The following is a 12,091-nucleotide window of genomic DNA, read 5'->3' as shown; positions in this document are numbered from 1 at the left end:
AGAGTGCGAGATCTCGAGCCCCCCTGCTTGTTGAGGTAGTACATCGTGGTAGTGTTGTCCGTTTGCACAAGCAGGGAGCTGGTCTGGAAGGACGGAAGAAAGGCCTTCAGTGCCAAGTGAACAGCTCTGAGTTCCAGGAAGTTGATGTGATAAGTGGCCTCCACCGGAGACCACGTTCCCTGAATCTGTAGGGTCCCGGAGTGCGCTCCCCATCCCAGGAGAGAAGCATCCGTCACGACAGTCTGCGCGGGAATGTCCTTGTGAAAAGGAACCCCTCTGAGGAGATTCCCCGCCGAACACCACCACTTCAGAGACTGAAGAGCATGCAGAGACAGTCGTATCCTGTCGTCCCAGGATCCCGTCCTCTGATCCCACTGGTCTTCCAAGCACTCCTGCAGCGGTCTCATGTGCAGTCGTGCGTGCGGCGTCAGGAAGATACAAGAGGCCATCGAACCCAGTAGAGAAGACACCGACCTCACTGTTGTAGATGGAGCCGTCATAAGAGCCTGAGCCTTCCGAAGGAGAGATAATCGTCGCTCTTCCGAAGGAGACACGCTTGCTGACAGCGTATTGATGGAGGCTCCCAAGTACTGAATGCATTGGACCGGAGTCGGGACAGACTTGGCCATGTTGATGTGCAACCCCAGCTTGTTCAAGAGAACGCACGTCTTCTGGAAGTGTGCTCGCGCTTCCGAGAAGGAGGATGCCTTGATCAACCAATCGTCCAGGTACGGGTAGACAAACACCTTGTTCCTCCGCAGGTGCGCTGCTACCACCGCCATGCACTTCAAGAACGTTCTCGGCGCAGACTTCAGTCCGAATGGGAGTACTGTGTATTGATAATGATTGGTGCCGACTTGGAACCGCAGGAACTTCCTGTGTTTGTGTGCAATGGGCACATGGAAGTAAGCATCCTGTAGGTCTATAGCACAGAGCCAGTCTCCCTGTTGCAACTGAGGATAAATCTGATGCAACGACAGCATGCGAAACTTTTCCCTGCGAATCCATTTGTTTGCCTGTCGCAAGTCCAGAATGGGCCTGAACTCGTTCTTGTCCTTCTTGCGAACCAGGAAGAACCGGGAGTACAGACCTCTTCCTCTCTGGGACAGAGGCACGTCTTCTATCGCCCTTTTCCTTAACAGGGTATCGGCCTCCACCTGGAGCTCTAGCAGTTGAAACCGCGAGCTGACCGGAGGAATCGATGGAGGCGGGCCGGTGAACCGAAGACTGTATCCATTGCAAACAATATTCAGCACCCACTTGTCCGGAGTAATTTTTCTCCACTCTGCCAGAAAAGATTGAATGCTTCCCCCTACCGGAGTGGGTAACGGATCCGGGGGAAGTAAGTACCTAGGGCCTAGACCCAGTTTGGCCCTTGGGCGCCGGAGCCGACTGCTGGCCTCCCCTGCCCCTCTGGCGCTTCTGGAACGGCTTACGGAACTGCTGTTGCTGTTGCGAATGTCCCGAAGCCTGGCCACGTCCGCGGCCTTGCCCACCGGACCGCCGTTGGAAAGGGCGGTACTGCTTCTTTGCCTCCTTAGGCTTCTCGAGGCCCACCGCCGTGAGCGTCTCGGCCTCCGCCTTCATGCGGGCCATCTCGTCGTCCGCATGCTTCCCAAAAAGAGACTTGCCGGAGAACGGCAGGTTGGCCACCCTCTGCTGTGCGTCCGGTTTCAGGGACGTAAGACGGAGCCAGGCGTGACGTCTTTGGTTGATTCCATGGCAAAACCCGTGAGCCGCCAACAGGGAAGAGTCCGCTGCCGCGCTGATTATCTGGTTGGCCACCAGCATCCCTTCACTCAGCACTTCCTGAAAGTCCTCACGTTGCTCACGAGACAAGTGCTCCGCAAAACGCTCAAGGGAGTCCCAGAGGGCGCGGGCGTACCGACCCAACAGCGCCGTGGCACTCGCAGCCTTCATGGAGGCGGCGGCTGTTCCACAGACCTTTCTCCCTGCCGAATCCATCCACCTGGACTCCTTATCCGGGGGAACCGTGGATGACGGAGTGGCGGCATGTTGTTTGCTTGCCGCCGTCACAATGACTGAGTCCGGAGGGGGTTCCGCTCTCAGATAAGCCGGATCCGAATCCGTGGCCCGGTACTTCCTCAGCAACCTAGAAGGCGCCGCCTTTGTCACCGCGGGGGTGAGGAAAAGGTCCATAGCTGGCTCCTCCAGGCCCGGCACCAGAGGCAGGAGAGGGCGAGACGAGTGTCTTTGGTGCAATGTCTCAAATATCACTGACGTCTTAGGCGTGGGCACCGTCAGGGGTATGCCCAGCTTCGCAGCGCCCCTCAAGAGGACATCCTGGAACGCCACCAGGTCATCAATCGGGGACACCCTTGTGTCCGGGGATCCCGACAAGGCAGGGGAATGCTCCCTGGAACCAGAGGATCCCGTACGGGATCGAGACTCGCGCCTCCTATGGCGGCGTCTCGACCGCGTGGACGATCTGTGTCGCGACCTGTCCCGCCTCCCAGAGCGAGAGCGAGAGCGAGACCTGCCAGTCCGTGGCCGCCCCACCGGTCTCCGTGGGGGGGTCCCCCTCGGAGCCTCCTTGGGTGCAGGTTTAGGGGTCCCCTTAGGAGGTACAGGCAAATACGGCAGCGAAGTGGACCTCGGCGGAGGAACCTTTGGCTGCGGGGCCGGCCCACGCGGAGGGACCGGTGGCGGCGGGTCGCCCGTTGGAAGTGGAGGCAGTGGCGGAGGATCCTCTTTAGGAAGAGGAGGAGGAGGCGTGACCGCCTGAGTAACAGGAGTATGCGTCGACCGAGGCTGAGAAGGAGTGTACACCGCAGAGTACACCGTGCCCGGTGACCCCTTAGGCGAAGAGGGCTGAGAGCCCGCCCCTTCAGCTGGTGATCGCTTCCTCTTGCGTCCCCCACTGTAAGCAGCGTAACTTCTGGGACTAGAATCCCTCTTGCGGCGCTTTGGAGAGCCTGACCGACTTCCAGACGTCGACCTCCGTCTGCTCGACGTCGAGCGTCGCTTTTCCGGCGTCGAAGGACGTTTCCGTGACTCCGGCGTCGAACGCCGCCTCCGCGACGTCGACCTCTTCTTCCTCGGCGTCAAACGCCGATCCCTCGACGTCGACCTCTTCTTCCTCGGCGTCGAACGCCGATCCCTCGACGTCGAAAGCCGATCCCTTGACGTCGACCTCTTCCTCCGCGACGTCGAACGGCCCTTCCTCGACGACGAGCGTCGATGCCGCCGTCTAGATGCTCTCGACGTCGAGGATCCCCTCGACGTCGACCGGCGGTGTCGCCGCGACGGCGAGCGCCGATGTCCATGACGTCGGTATGAAGCCCTCGACGTCGACGATGAAGATGACGTCGACGGCGGCTTCGTCAGCGGTGCCTTCGACGTCGAGTCGTCCCGATGTCTCGACCCGGAGCCCCGGGGAGAAGGGGAGCACACCGCCGTCATCCCTCTCGACGTCGTCGTCGATGCTATCGACGTCGACGGAGACCGGGACCGCTTGCTGGGCTTCCTGCCTCTGGGGAGCCCCCCAGAGGCCTCAGCAGAGGCAGAGGGAACCTTCCCGGACTGCCCAGACCCACCTGCAGCCTGCAGGCGCCTCTCCTCAAGGCCAGACAGCCTGATCTTCGCCCTTTCCTTCAGAGTACGAGTTGTAAACTGCTGGCAGATGACACACTCCTCAGGGACATGATCTTCAGGGAGGCAGACGATGCAGACATCATGTGGATCACCTCTGGCCTTCTTCCTCATACATGCTGGACACTTCACAAAGAGTCCAGGCATTTTAGAGCCCTAAAATACCTGAAGCAGCACACAAAAGAGAAAGAGAACACCAAGAGAGTAAACCTCAACACTTTTAAAACACAAAAGTGCCAAAACATGCAATAAACCCTTGAAACAAGGGAGAGCTCAATGCCAGGGTCCTGCAAGCAGGAGCCGGAAAAAAGAACTGAAGTCAGTTGGACCTGCTATGCATGCTGGGATACTGGGAGAAGGTTCTAGAAGGTTTCCTTAAAGGCACAGTATCCTGTTTAAGCCACATAATGGCAGCCTATGGGGCTTGTCTGTCCAGGCCTTCCTCTCTATCATTTCTGAGGGGTTTTGCAGTAAAAGCAAGGGAAATCTTGACAGGCTTTGCTGTTAGTGGATTTTTGGTGGAATTTCTAGTTGAAGTACTGGACAGTGTAGCCTGTGGATATAGGCTGCATTATTTGTCTTTAAATTTTCTCTTAAGTGTCTTTGCAGTTCTGCAATTTTTTGACAACTTAAGAGATTATTTTTGATTGCCGGGGTCCACGCACATGGGCGGGACTATTCACTAGATTATGACTATACACAGAGATCCCCTACTACAGAAGCACAATACTTTTAGGTTTCATCTGAAGGTTGCAGAGGAAGGATTAATTACTTAAATCTGCTCTTGACAAAACGATATTGCCAATGTGCTTAAACTTGCTGTGAGTTAGAATTGTCAAATCATGTTTTTTTAATAAATAATCAACAAAAAGCCATCTTGAAAAACTAAAGTTGATGAGCGGACTGGCCCAATACACAGAATGAAATGAGAAATAGGATAAAGGCTGCAGAAAACATTAAATTAAGTGCATTACCCCCAGGTCAATAAAGTGGGGTTTTTGGAAATTTATTCTATCATAAAAACGTACAATAGCATTTAAAAAAAAAACAACGAAAAAAACAAAAACACAACCAAAATAGAATTTACACTGCCAGCAAGGCTTCCAGACATTTACAGCGCCTTTGTACAATAGCTAAACAAAACACAGAACTTTGCTGATGCCTACACATTTGAGCTTACCAGGGAACAACCTGCAGAACCTGCCACTGGAAAGGTGTGTAAGTTGGAATGATAAGCAGTAAAACTCCCAAGGCCACTTAGAAAGCAGTCAACGGAAGAACACTACAGCAGGGTCTTGAGTTATAGCAGATGCTTTAGTACAATTAATTTTCAGAACACATCAACATATTGCTACACGGTTTACATAAGGAATACAGAGGAGAGAGGTCAATTAGGTATGCATTTATCCTGTTTTTAGGAGAAGTACAGTACATGGTTCAACATAAACAATGCAGTGCTGTCAAAGTCCTACATTTCAATTTTTTTTTTAATTCTATTGGAATAAATGAGGAGTATGCAGATTATTAACACAAAAGAATTTGTAGGACTTTTTTTTAATTTTGTAAAATCGGATGAAAATCAAAGTTGACCTTCTCACAATGGAAACTGCCAGCTGGTATTGTCAACACGGAGGTCTGAAGTAAAGAGGAACCTCAAAGGAACCTTGAACTATGACGTCTGTGTACCTTTAATAAATATCTGGTTTGCTACATTAAAACGTCCAGCTTTTACTGACATATATTAAATGGAATCCTATTTCAATGGGTTGCCTTTTCCTCCTTAATGTGGTCAGACTCTTCTCCCTTGTCCTTTCTCATTTAGTGAACAGTACACTTTCCAGTTGTGAATGAAATCATAAAATTGTACACAAGTAGCTGGATCGTGAGCTGGCTTCTTTTCTAAAATATAAAATAAGGTAGGATTGCTGTACATCACGAAAGTCATCTGGGTTATGCTTTTCAACTTCAATAAGCCACTGTTCTCAATTTGTAACGTTTCTACATTCACGTATTTACACAAGTCTGATGCATGAAGTCTTGCGTCAGTTTCGGTGCCAGAATACTGTGCAACTCCGCAAAAAACACAACTGAAAACGGAAGCGGAACACTTCAAGGCCCTGAAGGCGTTCCATGCTGCTTCATGCATGAGGCCCCTTTCCACACTGAATTGTTGTTGTTGTTACTTGGGCGTGGAAATGCCCCCGGTTAGCACTCTTGAGTTTCCAACACAGACTGACGTACACTTGTTTCTACGCAGCTCCGTTTCCTTTTCACACAGCTTGACCAATGATCTGAGAATTATATTCCGCAGTTTCCATCCGCAAAATATAGGGAATGATACTGTCGATCTGCACATTCCCGATCAGTCCAGCAAAGAACAACTCTTCTGTGATGGTTGCACTCATCAGCCTGAGTGCTGGCAATCGGAGAAGCAGCCGTGACAACCTATGAAAATAAAATAACGTGAGAAGTCATTAGGAGAAAAATATATACAAATAACGATAAATGAATCGGCACCATGATAGAGATGTTTTTCTGGGTACTGTTTTATTGAGCAAGTTGCAGGACACCAAACTCATGTCCACGACTTCGGAGTGATGATAAAAGCAAATGCAGAACAGACTCTGGGAAAATAAAATAATATGTATGGGAATAACATATAAGAGCTTTTAAAAGCTCTGCTGCTAGGTGCTTGGAATAGCCCTGCCTTCTCTTCTTCACCCACTTTAAAGACCCTCAACAACCGACCTGGGACTAAGGCCTGAGTAACTAGTGGAAAGTAAAGCCTTAGCACAACAAGCACTAGCAACAAGCACAGACCATGATCATATGGTATCGGAAGACAATACTAGCCCCTTTATCTCACAAATATAAGATCCCTTATATTGTTCCTATAAATAAGTTATTTTGTAAAGGGGAGTTCAAAAACTGGTCTAATACTGCTGAAATATTAAAGAGCAGTACAACTCAGGAAAGAGACCTCTAATTTTTTTTTTATTATTAACTCAAGGACTTAAAAAACACTGTCAAAGCCAACTGTTCTTACCTTTTTGGCTACACCAATGCATTTTGCCAATACTTTTCAGCATCAGCAAAAAGAAAACGAGCATTATCATAGCCAATAGGTCTCGCCTTTAGGACCTTATAAGTGTTTAGCAATGCAGTACATTATCCCCCACTGGCATGCCCACACACTCTTAACATCTTTGAATAATCGTACAAGTTTTTTTTCTTCTTTTTTTTTTGTTAAAGTCGATATGACAAAGGAGAAGGTGTGGCATAACGGCCAAAGCTGCCAACTTTGGAGCGGAGGGGACCAGGTTCAAGCCTCCTCGTTGGCTCAACATCCTGTGATTCTGGGGAAATCACTTTATCTCCCCATGCCAAAACAAGTAAAGCTATTTTCATATAAATGTAAAGTAAAAGCGGGCTGTTCATAAGTAAATAAACACGGGCGGTCATGCTGTGTCGGGAGGTGGGAAGGGTCTGCTATAGAGGAAATCCAACAAACAACACTACAAGCACACAAATTCAAAGTGAAAACACCGCTGTGCGCGCCCATGCTGTATTGGAGGTGGGAAGAGTGTGCTTTAGAGGCAAGCCAAGAAATCATTCAACATACAGGCGTCACAGGATCGCTGCTCAATGCTATGTATAGGTGGGAGGGATCTGCTTTTGAGGCAGAGAGCAGTTAAAAACAATTCTACTGGAGCTCAGACAGAGCTAGGCCTGTGATTATGAAAGATTGAGCACCTTTCAGGCGTAGGGGGGGGCGCGTGCAGCCGCCCTGCTTTGAATAAACATCAGGGTAGTGGCGTACAGTGGAGAGCACACAAAATGAACAGGGAGGCATTTGTTGCAGGCACCCATCCAGGACCGCAGTTAATAAATAAAGGCGCACAGCAAGCAGTGCTCGATGCTGTGCTTAAAAAACATACAGTCGCTGATAATGAATGAAGGCGTGCGGTGAGCGCTGCTCGATGCTGTGTTGGGGGTGGGTGGGGTCTGCTTTTGAGGCAAGACAAGACAAGCACAGCTGGATGCCGCGGGAGTGAACATCAAGAGAAAAGGTGGGACATGCTCCCGCCTTTGGCCAATTGCGGGCTTTCATTTTTGAAAGCCACAAGCAAAGGCCAATAGAATGTGCGGAAGTTGAAAAACCACACAGACAAGTTTGGAGAAAGTCTGGAGTGATTCCAAGAGGCCTCCATGCTGCGCTAGGCTCAACCTAAAAAGAGCTTATTGTGAATGCTAAACAGCATTGGCAAAAAAAAAACCTAGTGTGATGATGCATAGGTACACATGTGCCATCACGCACCCACATGTATGAGTCAGGATGCTACAGGAGCACCAGCTTGGCTACACATTTGCATCACCACACCCACATGAATGCGTACAATATGTTGCTCATTTTCAAAAATTAATTAACCACTCCAAGATGGCAGATACCCAACTTGGAGAGGTAAATTAAAAAAGTATAAAAAGTGTGCTAAAGTATATTATTATGAAAAGAGCATCCCGACAGCAAATTTCAAAAGCCAGGCCATCCAAAAAATAAAAAATAAATAAAAACTTAAAAATAAAGCATCATGTAGAGGCAGGAGCGATGGTAGAGTGGGAGAGGGTGGAGGGAGCAAGTAGTCGCCACTGAGCGGTGGGAGCAACGGGGAGGAGAGAAGAAGAAGTACCAGCAGAGAAACTTTGGGGGAGTGGGCAGGGTGGTGGTTAAAAAAAAGCAAAGCAGGATAGGGAGAGTGTGTGGGGGGGGGGAGAACCTGTGCAGAACGGGACGGGAGTGGTAGGGGAAGCAACAGACAAAGTTGTGGGGAAAGAGCAACACAAGACAGCTTGTGGGTAGGAATGAAAAAGGGGGGGAAGGAAGCAGCATATGAAGTAGAGAGCAAGAAAAAAAACACAAGCACTCCTATGGATTGCCTAAAGTAAAAAAACATAAGTGATTCCCTGATGTGGAGCCGTGGAACAATACAAGTTATTCAAACAAATAAATGGTACAGAAGCTACATTCCAGGGAAAGGACAAACAAGATTGAAAGGGAAAGTCTGTTAAACGAGCAAGCAAGGAAGCGAGGTTGACAAAATATCCAATCAATGGTAAGCAATGAGCAGACACAAAGGCTGATCTAAGTATTGGTATTTTACAACAAAGGTTTCTGCCAACAGCTAGCCTGAAGCCATATGTAAACAAGACCTCATAAAAATAAAAAGAATAAAAAATGAGAATGAAATCACACATTTAAAATTCTTTGTAACCTAAACTTAAGCGAAAATTCACTACGTGCATAGAAAATTCACAACATAATTTAAACATCACCCACATTTTTATACCACGTATAAAGAATCCCAGATGTTACTGCCTCAGACAAATATTACATATTTCCAAACCACACCACAGATTGGCTTGGTTGACGACTCTTGTACTTTAAAAACAATGGATTAAATAATGCAAATGAAGGAGTAGGGCAATCAAGCAACAAATGTAATGGGCTATTTTTTTCTTCTAGATTATTGAGCTCTACCTGGATTAAAATGAGTCCTCCAATGTATGAAAACATTACCTGTGGTAGGATATGCAATTTCTCAGATGTAAATAATAGCCTAAAGAACTCCAGGAGGCTCCCATGTGAGAAATATAGATCTTTAATCCTCAATTTAGGCCATGTCATTTGACTGACTCAATCTAAAAATATCTTAACTCAAGTCAGCCTTCCCGACCATCGTACTAACACCTTGTGATTTTTTACTTCTTTTTGCTAGCAGCTCCGACAAGCATATGCCTGCAGCCTTGCACAATAATAGTCTACAATCGCTGTTTCTTATCCCAACCATGAGGATGAACGTACTTTCTTCCAGTCAAGAACAAGGACTCTAGTTTTTGTTGTATTAGTTTTCAATTCAACTGCCTCACACGATCCGTGGCATGAAATTCAGAAGAGCAAATAACAGAGTGACCAAATGTTAGGCTATGTGTCTTTTTAAAGTGCCATATCACCCGTGATGGCATACTGGCGTTGAGCAGGTGTATTTGTCTACCTAGGGCGAGAAATCAAAAGACACACAAATGATGGACAGAATGCAGAACAAATCAAAACATTCACATCCAGTTAAGAGATCTGGCTTAAATCCATCATTCTTTTGCTCACCATGCCACCCCAGTTTAGACCCAGCCATATGCAAATCAGTCTTGACCCTGTTAGTTATGGGAGCAGTTCAGCCCAAACTGCTGCTTAGAACATTATGGATTCAACCCAGATCTGGGACTGGGGGTGAGCGTCTGAAAAGTTTCAGCACTCCGTGCATCATCTCCTCATGTTTGCTTTGTGCGCCCTAATTTGGCAGGGTATGCCCAGTCGTGTGTCCCTTGCTCACTTTGCCACTGGATTAAAGCTAGCCTGGCTGATAAGGTGTTGCCCCGAAACCGGTCCCAGAATGCTTGTTTTAGGTCCAGGGAAGACCTGGCTTGGCAGTTTGGGACCGACTGTTCCCATGAGGCACGACTGATTTGCAATCAGCTGGGTCTGAACTGGGGTGGCGAAGTGAGCTAAAGAAGGATGATGGATTCAACCCAGATCTGTGACTGGGGGTGAGTGTCCGAAAAATTTCAGCACTCCGTCTATCATCTCCTTGTGTTTGCCAGGAGTTTGAAATGAGCATGTTACTGTATCAGGAGCCGGTGGAGCTGCCTGTGGTGTGCTGTGATGCGAGTTCTGTGTGGGAGTTTGAGGATGAATCTGGCTGTCGAGTTCTGGATCATTAGCAGTCTTCTGAGTTGCTTCATGACCCAGGCATAGAGGATGATCCCATAGTGCAACTTGCTGTGACTAAGGAGCGAATGAAAGTTTTTTTTAGTGTTGCTTGGGAGCCATTTAAAGATCTTCCCCAGCATCTTTTGGGTGTGGAAGCAGCATGCAATAATGGTGTTGACTAGTGGGGTCGCATCCAGTTTGCTGTCAATGTTGATTCCGAGGTTCCTGGTGTGGGTGTTGGGTGGTGTTAGGTCGGTCACCATTTGGAGTCCCATGGTGTTGTGGTGTTGCCGACGATAACTACTTCGGTCTTGTCGGTGTTGAGTCTTTCATCCAGTTAGCGACTCCAGTCATGCAGGCAGTAGACTTGTTTCTTATGTTGGGGTTTTATCCAACAGGGATAGTATGGGTTGCATGTCGTCGGTGTAGGAAAGGATGTTGATGTTGTGTGCACGGATTATGTTGGCCAGAGGGATCATGTGTGCATTCAAGAGGGAGGGACTCCATGATGAACCTTGAGGCACTTTGCAAAGGAGTGTGTGGGCTTCTGAGGAGTAAGGTGCCAGGTTGACAGCTTGTGCTCTATTTGTTAAGAAGAAGCACATCCAGCTGAGAGTAGGTCCTTAGATGCCAATCTCATGCAGGCGTCTGAAGAGTACGGGGAACATGAACATGCTGGAAAGAGTTACAGAAGAACGAGGGCTGCAGTGTCTGCTTTGTCAAGGAACATGCAGATGTCGTCTGTGGTGGTGATGAGTTCTGTTTCTGTTCTGTGGTGGAGCCAGAATCTGGAAAGCGTGCCTTCAAGGAGCTGGTGGTTGTTGAGGTGGTCAGTGAAGCATTAGTTGATTCGATTTTCTAAGACCATTGCCAGGTATGACAGGAAGAAGATGGTTCCGCATTTGGAAAGCATGGCTGGGTTAGCAGATTTCTTGAGCACAGGCGTGGCAGTGGTATGTTTCCAGGTGTCCGGGAATATGGCTGAGTCGATGGAGGCGATGAGGATGGGTGTTAAAACTTTGCTGATGGGTAGGAGTCCTTTAGTGAATGTGTGGTGGGGTCAGATTGGGTCCCCAAGTCGATCTTCATGGTAGCAGTAATTTCGACGGTGGTGACAGTGGGCCATGAGGTCAGGGTTCACTCTTCAGCCACGATGGGAAGTTGAGCTGCAATAATGACGAGGTCTGGTTGAGGGTCAAAGTTGCTGTATATGGAGGTGATTTTGTTACAGAAGAATTCAGAGCTTGTTGCCAAGGTCTTGTGAGGGGCTGATGTTACTGGAGGTGACAGGAGGTGCAGTGAAATCTGTTATTGCTGGCATATATGGAATGAGCAAGAGCTATGCGGTTGGGGTTCTGTATCTGCTGGTGGTAGCATCTTCTGGATAATTTGAAGATGTCTTTATCTGTGATGTTCTGACTTCTCCATTTGCGCTCCAGCTGATTGTAGTGGCGTTTCGTCGGTCTGAGTTCCTCTGTCTAACAGCTAGTCTGCCCACTGGGTTGTGCTAGATGGGAGCAGGGTGTTGGCGCGTGCAGTGATCCAGCTGTTGAGGTTCTGGAATGGCTTTCGGAAAGTGGTTGGTATGCTCTAGCCGGTGCGCGCACAGGGTGGAAATCCACTTCACTTCTGTGATGCTTTCCAGCAGTGGCCAGAGGTTGCAGTGTTGGTAGGTCTGTGGTAGTGCGCGATGGGTATGCTCAAACTGATGAGGGT

At 48.5% G+C, this 12,091-nt stretch overlaps 1 protein-coding gene across 1 annotated transcript in view; it reads right to left on the bottom strand.

Annotated features, from left to right (window-relative positions):
• Positions 1-4,573: 4,573 nt before the first annotated feature.
• NR2C1 (nuclear receptor subfamily 2 group C member 1) overlaps positions 4,574-12,091 on the bottom strand; it is a 424,839-nt gene continuing 417,321 nt past the window's right edge. The window contains exon 15 of the mRNA XM_078648543.1: positions 4,574-6,057. Within this exon, the coding sequence (XP_078504669.1) occupies positions 5,883-6,057 (175 nt within the window). The 3' untranslated portion in view covers positions 4,574-5,882. The remainder of the gene's footprint in view (positions 6,058-12,091) is intronic.

Source organism: Lissotriton helveticus, chromosome 1_1 (assembly GCF_964261635.1).
Source record: "Lissotriton helveticus chromosome 1_1, aLisHel1.1, whole genome shotgun sequence".
Lineage (NCBI taxonomy): Eukaryota > Metazoa > Chordata > Amphibia > Caudata > Salamandridae > Lissotriton > Lissotriton helveticus.
Note: the sequence above shows the minus strand (reverse complement) of the source record. Positions and strands in the feature narration are given on the sequence as shown.